Source organism: Schistocerca americana, chromosome X, assembly GCF_021461395.2.
Source record: "Schistocerca americana isolate TAMUIC-IGC-003095 chromosome X, iqSchAmer2.1, whole genome shotgun sequence".
Lineage (NCBI taxonomy): Eukaryota > Metazoa > Arthropoda > Insecta > Orthoptera > Acrididae > Schistocerca > Schistocerca americana.
In genome coordinates, this window is record NC_060130.1 from 602,902,689 (window position 1) to 602,918,989 (window position 16,301).

At 39.0% G+C, this 16,301-nt stretch overlaps 1 protein-coding gene across 4 annotated transcripts in view; it reads right to left on the reverse strand.

Annotated features, from left to right (window-relative positions):
• LOC124555226 (kynurenine aminotransferase) overlaps window positions 1-16,301 on the reverse strand; it is a 52,503-nt gene that overhangs the window by 24,420 nt on the left and 11,782 nt on the right. For all 4 annotated transcript variants that reach the window (XM_047129084.1, XM_047129082.1, XM_047129081.1 and 1 more), the window contains exon 4: window positions 13,035-13,271. In XM_047129084.1, the coding sequence (XP_046985040.1) occupies window positions 13,035-13,271 (237 nt within the window). The remainder of the gene's footprint in view (window positions 1-13,034; window positions 13,272-16,301) is intronic.

The following is a 16,301-nucleotide window of genomic DNA, read 5'->3' on the forward strand; positions in this document are numbered from 1 at the left end:
GGGATCGTACACTCTGAATTTGTCCCTGAAAACCAGACAGTAAACCAACAATTCTATTTGGAGGTTATGAAACAGCTTCGCAGAAGTTTGTCGCGAAAATCGTTCGGCTTTGTGGGATTCTGGCATGTGGTTCCTGCATCACGACAACGCTCCCGCGCACACAGCTCTCAGTGTTTGCCAGTTTTTGGACTCAATGAAGATGACTACCTTGTCCCACACATCCTATGCCCCGGGTTTAGCACCCTCGGACTTCTTCCTATTCCCGAGAATGAAAAGAGACTTGAGAGGGAAGCAGTTTGTGGATGTGGAACACGTAAAACGCAATGTCATGAAAGTGCTAGCAGGTATCAAAGAGGATGAATTTAAAAGGTGCTTCGAATACTGGAATGAACGTTTGGACAAGTGTATTAATGCTAATGGAGAGTACTTCGAAGGAGAGTAAAGTTGTATTTGAAAACAATGAAGTATATGCTTTCTAGAAAGAAATTCCGGTTATTTTTGGGTCCCCCCTCGTATAAGAACTGAAGCAAATACACAAAACGAGATTTCTATTAAGGGAACATAAAAAGCTGTGGGACAAATTACTAGTTTCCTTAAATTTCTTGAGGTTAATTACAGTTTCTAGCAAACTCGAAAACACAGTTACTTTGCAATAAATGTAGATAATATAAAGGTCTACTCTTCTTTAAAGGAAAACTAGATGTAACAGAATACATTAGTTAGAATATCTGCTACAACAACTAAATCAATGTTAATTTACTACAGGTTACATTATGCACAGGACAATGGTAGCTTCCGAAAATTCTCAAAAATGCACGTTTATTTGGGTTGATGTACAACGAAATTCAGGTGTCATCTATTTTTTGGCAGTAACTGTGAACGAAAAATGCTGATTTGCTATGAAATAAGTTACGTATCCAAAACAGCCATACAGGTAACCTACGAAAATATAGTTCCATAAGTATCCAAAAATTCTCAAAAATTACACATTTTTCACATAATCATACAATGAAATTAGAGAATGATTGTTTTGAATGAGGACAGGCCTTCTGCTCTCATAAATTTTAAAAGTGCACAAAAAAGTTTAACACTATGAGTTTAACAGGGCACTCACAAATGTTCAAAATTTCACAATATATCACAATACAAACAGGTACTAATAGAGGCAATGAAAGATTATGCAGAAGCGATGTGAACAGTAAAATATGTGAATCTAGAATTTCAAATCCACACACAAATCTTTTACATACAATCTCACACACAGGAAAATTCTGAAGTCGGCTTTTTGAGAGGTGTTAGTATTAATCGAAAAAAGAAAAATAAGTGCAATAAATGTGGGTCCAGAAATACATACTTCCTGTGATAAACTCATGTTTACAGGAGGTGTTCAATGTGACATCTATTCATGACAATGCACCCCTCTGCCCTCCGGCGTAAGGAACGACCCACCCTTTGAAGTATACCCTATTGATGACGTACCTAGTGGCACGCATTGAAGACATGATCCTGTAGTGCCCATACCTTATTGATTGGCATGGCGTATACCAATTCCTTCACATGTCCCTGTAACCAAACGTCTAGGGGATTGAGGCTTGCGCACAAGTAGGCTAAGATATGAGCCTCCCAACCACGAAAATGTGCTGGTGCGCTATCAAGCATGAACCACATTTGTACTTGTTGCAGCAGTGGCACAGCTTCCAGCAATGTAGGCAATATATTAATGAGAAAGTCCACATAGTGTGTGCCAGTTAACCTTTGTGGTAGCACATATGGCCCTATTAATCTATTGCCATGTATGCCTGCCCATGTGTTGACTGAGAATCTGTTTTGATGCCCTCTTTCCTGAATTGCTAGGGGATTTACATCTGACCATATACACTATGTGATCAAAGGTATCCGGACACCTGGCTGAAAATGACTTGCAAGTTCGTGGCGCCCTCCATCGGTAATGCTGGAATTCAATATGGTGTTGGCCCACCCTTAGCATTTATGACAGCTTCCACTCTCACAGGCATACGTTCAATCAGGTACTGGAAGGTTTCTTGGGGAATGGCAGCCCATTCTTCACGGAGTGATGCACTGAGGAGAGGTATCGTTGTTGGGCAGTGAGGCCTGGTACAAATTCGGCGCTCCAAAACATCTCAAAGCTGTTCTATAGGATTCAGGTCAGGACTCTGTGCAGGCCAGTCCATCACAGGGATGTTATTGTCGTGTAACCACTCCGCCACAGGCTGTGCATTATGAACAGGTGCTCTATCATGTTGAAAGATGCAATTGCCATCCCCGAATTGCTCTTCAACAGTGGGAAGCAAGAAAGTGCTTAAAACATCAATGTAGCCAGTGCTGTGATAGCACCATGCAAAACAACAAGGGGTGCAGGCCCCCTCCATTAAACCCATGACCACACAATAGCACCACCACCTTCGAATTTTATTGTTGGCACTACACATGCTGGCAGATGGCATTCACCGGGCATTCGCCATACCCACACCTCATCATTGGTTTGCCACGTTGTGTACCATGATTTGACACTCCACACAATGTTTTCCCACTGTTCAATCATCCAATATTTACGCTCCTTACACCAATCAAGGTGTTCTTCAGCATTTACTAGCATGATGTGTGGCTTATGAACAGCCGCTCGACCAGGAAATCCAAGTTTTCTCACCTCCTGCCCAACTGTCATAGTACTTGCAGTGGATCCTGATGCAGTTTGGAATTCCTGTGTGATGGTCTGAATAGATGTCTGCCTATTACACAATATGACCCTCTTCAACTGTTGGCGGTCTCTGTCAGTCAACAGATGAGGTCGGCGTGTACATTTTTGTGCTGTATGTGTCCCTTCACGTTTCCACTTTACTATCGCATTTGAAACAGTGGACCTAGGGATGTTTAGGAGTGTGGAAACATTGCATACAGATGCACGACACAAATGACACCAAATCACCTGACCACATTCGAAGTCTGTGAGTTCCGCGGAGTACCCATTCTGCTCTCTTACAGTGTCTAATGACTACTGAGGTTGCTGATATGGAATACCTGGCAGCACAATGCACCTAATATGACAAACGTGTGTTTTTGGGGTTGCCCAGGTATTTTTGATCACATTGTGTATGCTGGTTATGGAAATCCATAATACCAAAACCCTTGGGAATCCTGCACCATCAGTAAATAAAATCTTGGGTGTGAACAGTGGATCTGCGGCACACTTCTGCCACAGCCATTGACAGAACTGCCATCTGCCATGATGGTACTGTGGCCTTAGGGCCTGAACGCACTGTAGATGACATAGTACAGCAATTGTTCATGAAGTAACCCCCCCCCCCCCCCCCCCCAGATAAGAGAGAGAGACATGCCTTCTGCTGCTGCTGCTGCTGCTGCTGATGTTTGCACACTAGTCCCAGGGATTTATTTCTCCAAACGTAGCACACGCTCCTGCATGTCAAGCGTGTGTGCAGTGCAGGGCCTTCCACTGTCAGCCTTCCGATGTGCAAGGCTACCTGTGTGTCTTGGATGGTGGAAAACTCTGCTGAACAGCTTATCAGAGGGCACTCTGTGCTGCAGATATTTTTCAGCATAGAGGGCACGGCTTGACAGCAATGTAAATTTGGTAAACCATAGCAGAATATCATATCCGCATTTTCACTTGTCGAATAGTAGGCTTCCACTGCTAACTAGTGGTGTAAGAGAGAAAATGCGAACATACTACCCCATTTGTACATACAAAAGTGCAATAACAGTAAACACGTAAGTGTATCTGCATTTGGAAGAAGGTAAAACACCATAATACATACCCAAGGTTGACAGTACTGTACAATAAGGCACACAAACATGACGAAAACTAACATAACCTACAACATGGCTTGAACCACACAACCTATTGAAGACCAGCTAATGGTAGGCAAAGTACTGTGAGTAAGACATCGTAATACCCTGCAGACACATTTGTCAGAGCATCAATGCGATGACTGTGCTAATATCTGAAACCGAGCATGGCCCAACCCTTCCTATAAACATGTTTATCTCAGAAAATATGCGTTTCCAGACCCATGTGTACTTGACTTATTTTTTCTGTTTCAGTGAGTACTACCACATCTCAAAGTATGCAACACTATTTTTTAACATGCTGTATACAAATAAATGTTTGAATTACATGGATTTTTCACTTAACTGTTACCGTGCCAACTTCTACAATGGCATGCTGAGGAAAACTACAGGATGAGTTTATCTCAGTCAAAATCACTAAAATGCGCAGCACCAACAAAGCACATTTTCTGCCTGTTGCAGCTAACACAGTTTGCACTCCAACAATGTTATTTAGCAGAACTGTTAGTTTTCATTACAGTAAATGAAACTGCTTTCAAAACTGCTTGTTTTGAGCCATAAATCATTGTCACGGCATGTCAGAAAGCACACCTTCTTGATATTTGACACAGCCATTTTTCCTTTATGTACTATAGACATTCTAGACAGGCAATGGCAATTTATACACTTCTTTACAACAAATAATGCACTTATATGTAAGTAATTCACTGTCGTATAACCTTCAACTTTTTACAGCAGAAGAGACAATGGTACTGTTGACAATGTAGTACTCAGCTGTGCCAGTTGCTACAGGTCTCACACCCCGCACTACCCTATGCTCTGGGAATGAGAAAAAGTGAATAGATTATAGTTATATAATCTGTGAGTGACACATCTTAATTCTGATTGCATAATTTATTTTTGAGTTATAGCTCAAAATGTATTACATGGTTTATGTTTCACTTCTGTTTCAGTGACTAGTAGACTATATCTGAAAATGTAAGGAGGGGACAGACCAGGGGGAGGAAGGGGGGGGGGGGAGGGGGACCTTGAAAATTCCGCATAGGGAGGCAAAATTCCTGGAGCTGTCCCTGCATAAGTACACTGTTGGCCATTAAAACTGCAACATCGGGAAGCATAGCAAATAGAGAAATTTTACTCAATTTGCATATACAGTATAGTAGGAAGAATACATGATCAAATTTGCACACAATTTGGGGGTAGGCAGGGAGCAAAATTCTGTGCACAGAGCTGTCATCTCTGGCAGCAACAAGGGTTCTAACTTTCCTGGGCATCAAAACAAACTGAGCTTTGAAGACAAATTTGTGTGTTACTCCATGCTGCTTCAGCACTATGCCAGAGTTCATCAATTGCAATGGCTGGAGAGTAGTGGCATGCCAGTCTCTTAGAAATCCACAGCCAGATGTTTTCAGTGGGTGCCAGATCTGGAGAAGGCACTGGTCTCAGTAACAGTCAAACACCCTTTGTATTGAGGTAGGTCACAATAGCATGAGCATCATGCCATCTTGCATTTTCTTGTTTAAAGACAATACAGTGTCATGGAGGCCTTGAAGACAGCGCAAAACCATGGCCTTTGCATACCAGAAATATAATGGTTGCTGTCCAAAGTACCAGCTATGTGAGCAAGAGACGATCGTGTTATGTATAGAATGGCACACTGTACTGTCACACCAGGTGCTGGGTGTTCGTTCTCCTTGGAACCTCCACACAAGGACACATCACTCCTGATGCACTACACAGAGACAGGACTAAGACAAGATAACATGGTGGCACTTCTGTGTCCAGAGATGTCATTAGATGTATTACTGTGGACTGGTCCCTCTCTGTTGCTGTTTCGACAGAAGCCACAACAATGTTCTCCACACTCACCGACCACAGTGCTCCAGATGCAGCCGCATTGTCCGTGTGGACAGTTGTCTTGCTGCAAACAAGATCATTCCCTATCTCAAGGTATGTAATGTGGCTGTACAATCCTGCATGGCCGAGTAAACATTATGTCTGTCCTCTAGGGCGCTAGTCATGTGAAGCTATTAAAACGCTGCACAGCATATCTGAGTATGGAACTCGTGAATCCATCAATTCTGTATTAGAGCCTCAGTCATGGGATCTTGATATATGCAAGCAGCAATATTGAGGAACAATAACCAGTAGTCTCAATAGGCCACAATCCTGTCACCACAGAATTCTGACACACGCTGCTAGACATTTCTCCGTATTACACACGATATAACACAATCTTCTCACAAACAACCAACACTCTAACATGATTTGCAATTGAGAAACTCCCTGTGTAATTGACCATTGTGAGCAGAACGTAGATGGCATTACTCCTGCCTACTTCATGTAGTTATGCTGAAATGCTAATCATTTGCATATCCAAACATGTAATGCTAATATGATGTTTGTTGCATGCTGTCTTCAAGGTGTTGCAGTTTCAGTGGGCAGCAGTAAGTGATAGTGATTATGGGAAAGAAAACTAAAGTAGGTTTGCTGTATAATCACCAACAATACAGACAACACGCCAGCATGTGTTAACACAGTAGCAATAAATCAATCTCTTTATTCATCCATTAACAATATACATTGTATGGATGTAGTCAATTACAATATAGTTTCTTATCTTTAATTTGTTTAAAAAACTTGGATAATAAATACAAACATTTTATATCAGTATATATAAATCATATTACTTTTCCATATTCAGATGTTCTTGAATGTTATAAAAACTATGTGTTGGTAAAAATTGTTTAAGGTCTACCTTTAATTTATGAAATTCTTTAATTTTCTTTATTGTAGAAGGGAATGCACTAAAAAGTATTTTGGGCAGGTAGTTTACACTTTTTTGGTAGAGTGCTCCTTTGTGGGTGTGTGTGTGAAAATCACCCCTGTTCCTTGTTTCATAGTTATGAACCTGATTATTTAATGTTTAAAATTACTGGTGAGTTTTCAGAACGCATACACATTCATAGATGTATAAGCTAGGAAGAGTCATTATTTTAAATTCTTTAAAGATTTCCTTGCATGACTCTCTCTTCAGGGAACCCCTTTCATTATTCAAATAGCCCTTTTTTGAAGTTTGAAAGCTTGTTTGCCATACCTTTATTTCCCCAGAAGATCACACCATATCTAAGCAAACTGTTCATGCAAGCATAATAGGCACACAGCAATGATTCAGTGTTGCAACATTTCCAAAGCATTCTTAGCACATAGCAGCATTTAATTAATTTTTTACTCAAAACTTTTAGATGCTTTTCCCATCTCAAGTGCTCATCCACCAATATACCGAGGAATTTTGTGTATGGAGCTTGTGCAATAACACAAGTTCCCTAACTCAGCTTTTACTCTTCTTCTAGCTTTACTTTTAATATTACTGAAATTCATCAATACCGTTTTATCCTTATTTATGATCACAGCACTATCACTAAACCATTTTCCTGTCTCATTTATTGTCCTAGAGACACTCTGCTGTAGATAATCCTCAGTGTATCCTTTTATAAAAATCTTAGTGTCATCAGCGAACATCATTGCTTCTGCAACTGTCAGATGGTTTGGCAAATTGTTTATGTACACCAAGAACAACAGACGGCCTAACACGGAACACTGGGGAACTCCATAGCTAGTTTTTTTGAAATCTGAAAGATACTCTTTGCCTTCATGACATATTTGTACTTTCTGTTGTCTATTAGAGAAATATGACTTGAACCATTTGAAATCAAGTCCCCTGACTCCACAAAATTCTAGTTTCGTAACTAATAAGTCATGGCTGATTAAATCAAATGCTTTAGATAAATCTAAGAATATCCCACAGCTTAATTCGTTCTTGTCCAAGGCATTTAGAACCATTTTCACAAATTGGAAGACTGCCGTTTCTGTGGATCTGTTCTTTATAAATCCATTTTGATCATTAGTCAGTATTTTATTTTTATTCAGGAAGTCAGCTAATATTTCATACATTACTCTTTCAATTACTTTAGAGAAATCTGACAATAATGACACTGGCCTATAATTATTTATGTCAGCTGTACTATTCTTTTTGTAAATTGGCTTTATTATGGAGTTTTAGTTTGGATGGGAACACCCCTGTCCTGAAAGAAGTATTAATAATGTTAGTTAGGCAAGTATCTATACCTTGTCTGGAATTCCATCAACACCACAAGACATTTTATTTTTTAGTTTATTAATAGCATTTGTAACTTCACATTCTGTTGCTGTGTACAGAAACATTGTCTTTTCACAAGTTGGTACTTTTCTACTTTTGTTGTTTGAATTGCACAGACTTTTAATTAGGTTCGCTGCTATGTTCACATAATGTTCATTGAATATATTGGCTCACTTTTAATTTTGAAATTATGAGTCTTTGTTTTACATTTTCCTATGCTATTGTTTATAAGTTTCCAAATCGATTTTGATTTATTGCTTCCCTTATTAATGTATGAATCATTGCTTAGCCTTTTTGCTGCCTGTAAAACTTTCCTATAGACCCTTCTATATTTCCTATAGTATGGTTTTATTGTTGTATTTATTTTAGCATGTTTGCTTAGGTTTCTAAGGGTGGTTGCTGATTTTTCAATCCCTTGTGTTACCCATGTGTTTGTCTTCTTACTGACTTTAATTCTTTTTAATGGGAATGCTACATCGTAGCAACATTTATAATCAGTGAGAAAACTGTCATACTTTTTGCCTGCATTATCAGTTTTTTCTATGGCCCACTGCACCCTTTTTAGCGTACTATTAAATACCCTTATGTTGTTTGTATAAAGTCTTCTTTGCACATATTTTTCAGTGACTGTGTATTTCTTATTGTTCTCATTCCTTATCATAATTTTTAAAGCCATATGGTCAGAAAAGCCTGTATCTGCTACTTCAACATTGTACTCACAGCCTTGTTGGTAAATATCTGATCAAGTGTTGTTTCAGATCCATCCTCATATCTGGTAATTTCCTGCACTGTAGGTTGCATGTGGCATGTGTTAAACAGATTTAATAATTGTATCTTGTTCTTATTACTTTTGTTGAAATTAATGTTAAAGACACCAAGAACTATTGTGCATTTTGACCTGCCTCTCAATTCATTTAAAACATCATCTATATAATATAAGAATTGGGTAAAGATACCTGATGGGGACCTATAGATGCAAGCAATGATAGTTTGACAGTCTGTAAGTTCACAAATACAACATTCAAAATCTTTTTCTGCGCACTTCACCTTGATAAGTTTTACCTCCTTAGATTTAACATTACTTCTAACATAGATGAAACAGAGTTACCCGTATTGCAACCTTTTCTATGAGTGTTGCAGATTAAATAAGATCTTGTTCTAAACCTCTAAGTACTTCAGTAATCCCCATATTGATTGTCTTGGAATTTTATCAAGCAAATTCTGTACAACAGTTTCACATGATTCTTGATGATCAGTGTAAGATGGAGTTACCATATCACACAATCAATGAAAAAAGACATACAATTTTTGGTAAACATGTTCTGTTAAAGCAACTTCCAAAAATACAAAACAGTTTCAATGACTTCTTCTTTCCTTTGAAACATTAAATAACTCTACAATGGCAATGTGCATTACCTCATGCTATTTTTGAAATCATACACAACATAAAAAGTGCACACTACTTTAAGGGTTAATTCTCTCAAATAGTCTGACTGGCTGGTTGCCAATCACTGTAGGAAACAGATGGTACAAGGGTGAGTATAAAAGCATAAAGAAGTTGAAAAGGCCATGTGTGAGGCTGAATCTACTGTTCTGGGGCAGCAAGGCAGCCAGTTCAATCTCTAGCAACATTTATCTGTGGTGAAAACACAGAGAGAGAGTGAAGGTAGAACAGCCTTAAAAAGACTAATATACATCGAGGTGTGGCAAGTGCACATGCCCAAAATAGATGCATGTCCCCTGAGGCTTGTCTTGCATTGCAATGACAGATTCCCAGATTCCATACCTGACAGGGAGCCCGCCCGCCCGCTGTAAAAATGTAGAAGACAGGCTGAATACACAAGTCACAGAACACAGAATGGTAAAAAAAAGTGAAATGAGAAATTTTGAATGAAAGGATAAATACAAAAGCATATTAAGTTTGAAAAGACCCCAAGTCAGGATGAGTGCTGTTCAGGACTAGACTGCCAGTTGAAAATTTAGGTAATAACAACAACTTCTAACAAGGAAAAAGGAGCACTCTAACAGTATACGGACCATCAACGGAGGGGCATCACAATGGAAACAGGTTAGGTCCCCTTCCCTGTGGATGTGCCCTTGAGTCACAAAGGAAAGACCGATACAGATCCAGTAAATCACATTAGATTCTCTTTGGAAGGGGTACATTGTAATTGTGGCCTCTTTTATTGTTTGCAACTAGTTCATAGTGACCACAGCATACCACTCCCTGTTCCAAGCCTCCAAAAGCTAAAGATGCAATACTGACTGCAAGTCTGATCCTGGTATCCCCATCTAAAGTTTTCATCTTTCTTAACCAATTAACGATGTTGTTCACCAAATTCCTGACATGACTTGCGGTCCAGAGAAATACAGTAGAGCTCCCAATACCATGTACCATGGAGATCAGAAAGATCACATGCAGCTGAAGCCAAAAAGTTGCGAGTATAGCATTTGTTTGTGGTCTGTATAATGCTTAGATAGTGCACATTAGGAAACTCTTGTGAGCTCAAGTGCAAGTATAACAGAGGGCTTGGATGACAGCCACTAATTCTGCTGTGAATACACTACACCCATACAATAGGGAGAGTTGTTCATGACTGCATTAATGTGTAAAGGTATAGCTGATGTGAACATTGATCTTTGAGCCATAAGTATCTCCATCTATAGTCCAGAAGTCACTATATGGTATGTGACACTGGGCACTTCTGGTAGCACTATCATTTCCCCTTCCCTGTTTCACGCAAGGTGTGTGAGGTAACGACATCAATTTGGGTACCTATATCTAAATAATTCTTAATTTCATGGACAGAGTGTGTGTTGTGTTTATAGAATTGATTTTTATAGACGAGATTTTTGTTCCCAAAAATGTTATAAGGCATGAGCATAAAACGTTCCATTACTGCACAACAGACTGACATCATCACTATACACCTGTAATTAAGTGCATGTGTTCAACAAGCCTTCTTGGAAATGGCAATGACCTGCACGTTTTTCCCATTTAATCGGTACCCTTCATTGCTCCACCAATCTATAAAACTGCCGCTAGAAGATGACTTTTGTACCACTAGATTCGCCCAGAACTGAGAGGAAAAAAATGGCACAATGCAGAGTGATCTACTATTTACATTGGCCCAAAGAACAGATCTAGACAGACCTTCAAGTGAACAAGTGAAATACACACTTCAAGCATTTTGGTTCACTGTGGACATATACTGCATAATTCAGTCTTAAGTGGTGGCACTAGATCTGTATGGAAGGTCTCCCAGCTTTTACCAGAAGACTTTCCACAGGGCTTGACTGAAAGGCATGAGTTGCAAGTCAGATCCTGACATGGTAAACCATATATAGTTGCTGTACTAATGATGCAGTCACCAATCGATAAACCACGCTCCCATACTGCAGTCAAGGTAGAACAAAGTCTTTGTAAAGATGACACAGGGTAGAGCCTTGTGCAGGAGATGTTACTAAACCAGGGGGAGTTACATATTTCAACACACACTTTATTTTAAGTTGGTAACAGATGGAGCCACATCAACCATATATCAAATAAAAGTCCCACAAAATTAGACACCTACCATAGTGAGCAGTTTAGTTTGAAGGTAAAGTTTTGGATGTGGATGAACAGTTCTTCATCAGCAGAAATTAATAACAAGTTCTGGTAGTGGAAATTGGTGCCCTTTAGTAGGTATTTAACAACATGTAAGTTGAAGAACTGTTATAATAAAAAGGTCATTGACATATAAGGACAGTAAGACAGCAGTTGTAGGATTCATTGGTTCAAAAGTGAAATAACCAGAGAGAAAATTTCAGATAAAACAGCCATAAAACAGCCTCTGAAATCCCACTCATACACTGTGGGAAGGGTGTGGTAACACCATTACATGACAAAGGCCTTTCTTAAGTCAAAGAAGACAGGGATGATGATGGGCAAAACCCATTGTTATAACCAACTCCAAATGAATTAGGTGGTCAGTTCGGAGCAGCCCTTCCCTCATCTCAAGAGCCAACCCAGCCACCAGTTTACCATTAAAATATATGTGAGGCTGATTCATTCATTCACCCACCCCCTCCCTTCTCCCTCAACACATCCCCTTTGGGTCCCTCCCCTTTTATTCTATTTGTTTGTTTATTTAGTATACTTTATCTGCATAATTGCTTCCTTCTGCCATTTTATCCTCTACATGCTCTTTTCTCATCTTTGAGCTGAAGTTGGAACAGCACTAACTGATTTACTATCTTTGCTCCCTTTATCCTCATATCTTATGGGCCTTCCTTAACCAGGGTTCCGAGCAACCTGCTTCTGACTGCTTCTCCCACTTCCCCAACATGTGCCCATTTTCTCTCCTGGAGAAAAAACACCTGGTTCCTGAAAGTACGAGGCCAATTTCTAATACAAAACAAATGGGTACATTATGGGAATGACTACATTGTCCTGGTGCTGCAGCTCAACTGCGAAGCTCATCAACATTTTCAGTCTTTCTTATATGCCTGTCAACCATTCAATGCCCGTACTATATGGTATGTGGTTGCCTTTATTCCTTCAGGTATTTTTATTTCACCCTAAACTTTGCATTACTGTATTTACTACAGACTTGTTTATTCTTTTATAAGTGTTTCTATCATCTGTATTGAGAGTTTTCTGTCCTGAAAGTAAGCAATCAGCAGCCCCCCTGTCTCTCTGTAAATTTAATAAATTTCTGAATGGGATTTCTTTTTTTCTCAGTTGTAGAATAGAAAAACATTAGAGTAAACATACCAGCATTCAGATAACAACAGACAGCTAGTTAGCAGGGGTGACTGAAGTGCAAAACCTCATCAGTACACATATGATTATTAACACTGCAAGTTATTTGGAATACACCACACTCACAGAAAAAAATTGGAACCAACAAACCAGACACAAGCAGAAGGGTGGGTAGTTGGAGCAACTGTTGATGTTAAAGGTTCCAGTTATTCTATTACTCAGAAAATTAATCTAACATGCACAAAAATAGAAGTATACTACACTAGTACTAATTAAGGGCAGTTACAACATTTATAGCATACTCACCGGCCTAAGAGGAATGAAGCGTGGTACACCACCTCCTGCACGCACCATTGGCACATAGCAGTCAAAATATGGTTCAATAATTATAACTTCATCACCAGGGTTTGTGTGGCCAAGTATAGAAGCAAACAATGCTTCATACGCTCCACACGTAACAAGAATTTCACTCTGAGCATCAATACTTCTTCCAATTAACTTTGAATACAGTTTGCTGAGAGCACTTATTAGACGTGGATGTCCCTTCAAATGAAAATTCACAATACGCTACAGAACATTCACATACTTTCATGTAAATGTAATAAATTGTGTCCTATGGTATATTTATCGCAAATTAATTTGAAAAACACGTGATCTTTAAAAATAATGTACTGCAATATTTGCACATTATCAAGTAACAGAAATTAACCATCCTCCATAAAATCACAACCAGCCAGAAACTCTCTCATTTCAGTAAATGTCTGCTCTCATCTGGTGGTACTTGCAGGAATTGTTCCAACCTGTTATAGTTGGTTTATTTGCACAATCTAGTACACTTCACAGTGCCTCTCTTTAATAAAACTTTTATTTCAGTTTAATGCTTGGCTCTAGAAGAGATTCCCCTTCAACACTATATACCACCTTTCTTCTTGCTCCACTTTTGTTTCAACACATGCTTCCATTGTACTTTACTCATCATCATCATCATCATCATCATCATCATCATCATCATCCTCAACAGCAGGGTACCTAGAGCTCCCTTGAACTTTATGTTTTCTTGTTGCTACCTCCCGCAACAGGTTAATACAAAAACACCCTGAAGGAGGTCACTTGCAATAGTGACCGAAACGTCAGAAGTTTTATGTATAGACAATGCGGTCACAAATCCAGAAAAATTTTATTGACAGATTAATACATTGTTAACTTTACACTTCTCTCGGAAATCGAATACAACAGGTATTATAACTAACATTACTCTGGACTTTTATTTGGGAGGACGGCATTTCAAATCCCTATCCAGCCATCCAGATTTAAGCTTCCACATGATCAATGTTCCTCATACATAAACTCCATACACCTAAAGAGGACTGACAGCTTGCAGCACTATTGCCAGCTTTCTACTGTGATACCAAAACTGTGCGACTGTTGAGCTGCAGCAACATGGAGGCACTGCTATAGTGACACATACAAAATTCTGTTACATGACTGGTAATGGTTGATGTGTGAAGCAGCCACACTAAGTCCACTTTAACTGTCAGTGCTCCTCTTTTGCAGTATGGACTGTAGCTCTTTAACTCCTTCAAAGTGGACTGGAAGCATACATGCTTCATACATGGTCTGTTCCATACTATCAAAGTGGTCCATTAAAAAATTAATTCATACCAGTGGTTCTGAGACACACTTGTGCTCTTAAGTTAAGGTATCTTTCAGATCCACAAAACATAATAAGTCATAGTGACAATTTGTGTAATAAAAGGTGCCCCAGTAATATTGTGATGTATGACATGATGATACAGATACATGGTATACCATAAAACAAGCCATGAGCAGTGGATGGTCTCTCTCCACTGGTGGGCAGACATAACATCAATATGATGTTCATGTATGGTAATACTGGATGTACAATGGTTACCTATACTGGTAGTATGCCACTGAAGAGACTTATGGCAATGTCTTCTGCTGTTGAATAAGCAGCTTTGGATGGTCAGCAGAGGTCCATGGTGACAGTGTTAACTCTGCAATTCTTTAGTTCAGAGTGTCCAGTCTATGTTCAATTAAATTTAAGCCCACAGAGTGGCCTGCCATTGTAGACTTGAGGCATTTTTATATTTCATGTATTCATCCACTTGGCCCACACTGTTTAGTCTGGCACTAGCAACATTGCTAGCTTTCAGACGAATCCTTCTTCAGAGCCACTGAGTATACATAAACAAACACTTACAAACACACAAAAACTTACACCTGCACAATTATGCTGTCATAGCCATACAGTTGTATGTTTCACTTTTTGCCTGAAATTACTCTGGGAAACCTAATCAGAGTGACTGGATAGAGCAAACTCCATTCTCTTGAATATCTTTAATGCTTGAATTACTTATATTCCACCAATGACTTATTTGTAGTATTCATACAATATAGATGGAATTTTTACATTATAGGAATAAACAGCTTATGCATTTCTGATGCTGTCATGCTTATACACTGTTTCTATTAATTCCTGATTCTGAAATAGTTTTCCATATGATGGCTTTTGCTCCATATGGAAAGAAGCAAGATTTAGATGAAGCTTGTGTATAAAGTAGAGTGGTGCCTCAAAGTGAGCAATGATCAAAACCTGCTACCTCTGCCTCCCCCCCCCCCCCCCACCTTCCCTCACCCATGTGGATATCCCCCACAACTTTTTCCATGAATCGAACTGAGGCATTTTTTATCCTTTTGTTGAAAAGTTCCCATCAAAAGTAAAAACTTAACCAGGATAATATCTACTCATGGTATACTGATGCGACACACTCAGCATTAAAACTAAACTGTAACAGGAACACACCCAGAATATTGGCCTCACTGCCAACATCATACAAATATTAGCAAAATTTATATGCATATGAGGCAAAGGACATTCACCTTATGAGCAATCTAATAGATATGCCACCCTACTGATTACACTGTGCAATAATGAAAATGTAAATCAAATGAAAATAGCCAATTCCTATCAATTCTATTGTGCTGATTGCGAATATCACAAAGACTATTCAAAAGCAGCTTTAGTTTTCATTTTACACTGTTTTTTTACAGTGAGATCATTATATAAGGATTTTATTTTAAGTTTAAAATCAAATATTATAATTGTTCAAAAAAATGGTTCAAATGGCTCTGAGCACTATGGGACTTAACATCTGAGGTCATCAGTCCCCTAGAACGTAGAACTACTTAAACCTGACTAACCTAAGGACATCACACACATCCATGCCCGAGGCAGGATTTGAACCTGCGACCATAGCAGTAGCGCGGTTCCAGACTGAAGCTCCTAGAACTGCTTGGCAGCAATGGCCGGCTATTATAATTGTTTGTCAAAGAATAATAACTAGTAACAATGGATTATAATATTGTCCCTGGTCTTACTTGTGTGCAATACTTTGGATATAAACGTTTTGATACCAATTTTAGTAATCTTTTTGTCTCCCTTCTCTTCAACTTCAGTGATTTTATTAATGCACATAATAATTTTTGCAAATTTGAAAATGCCATGAGTTTGTGTTAACAGTGCTGACATATTTTGCTATGTGTGTGGAGAAG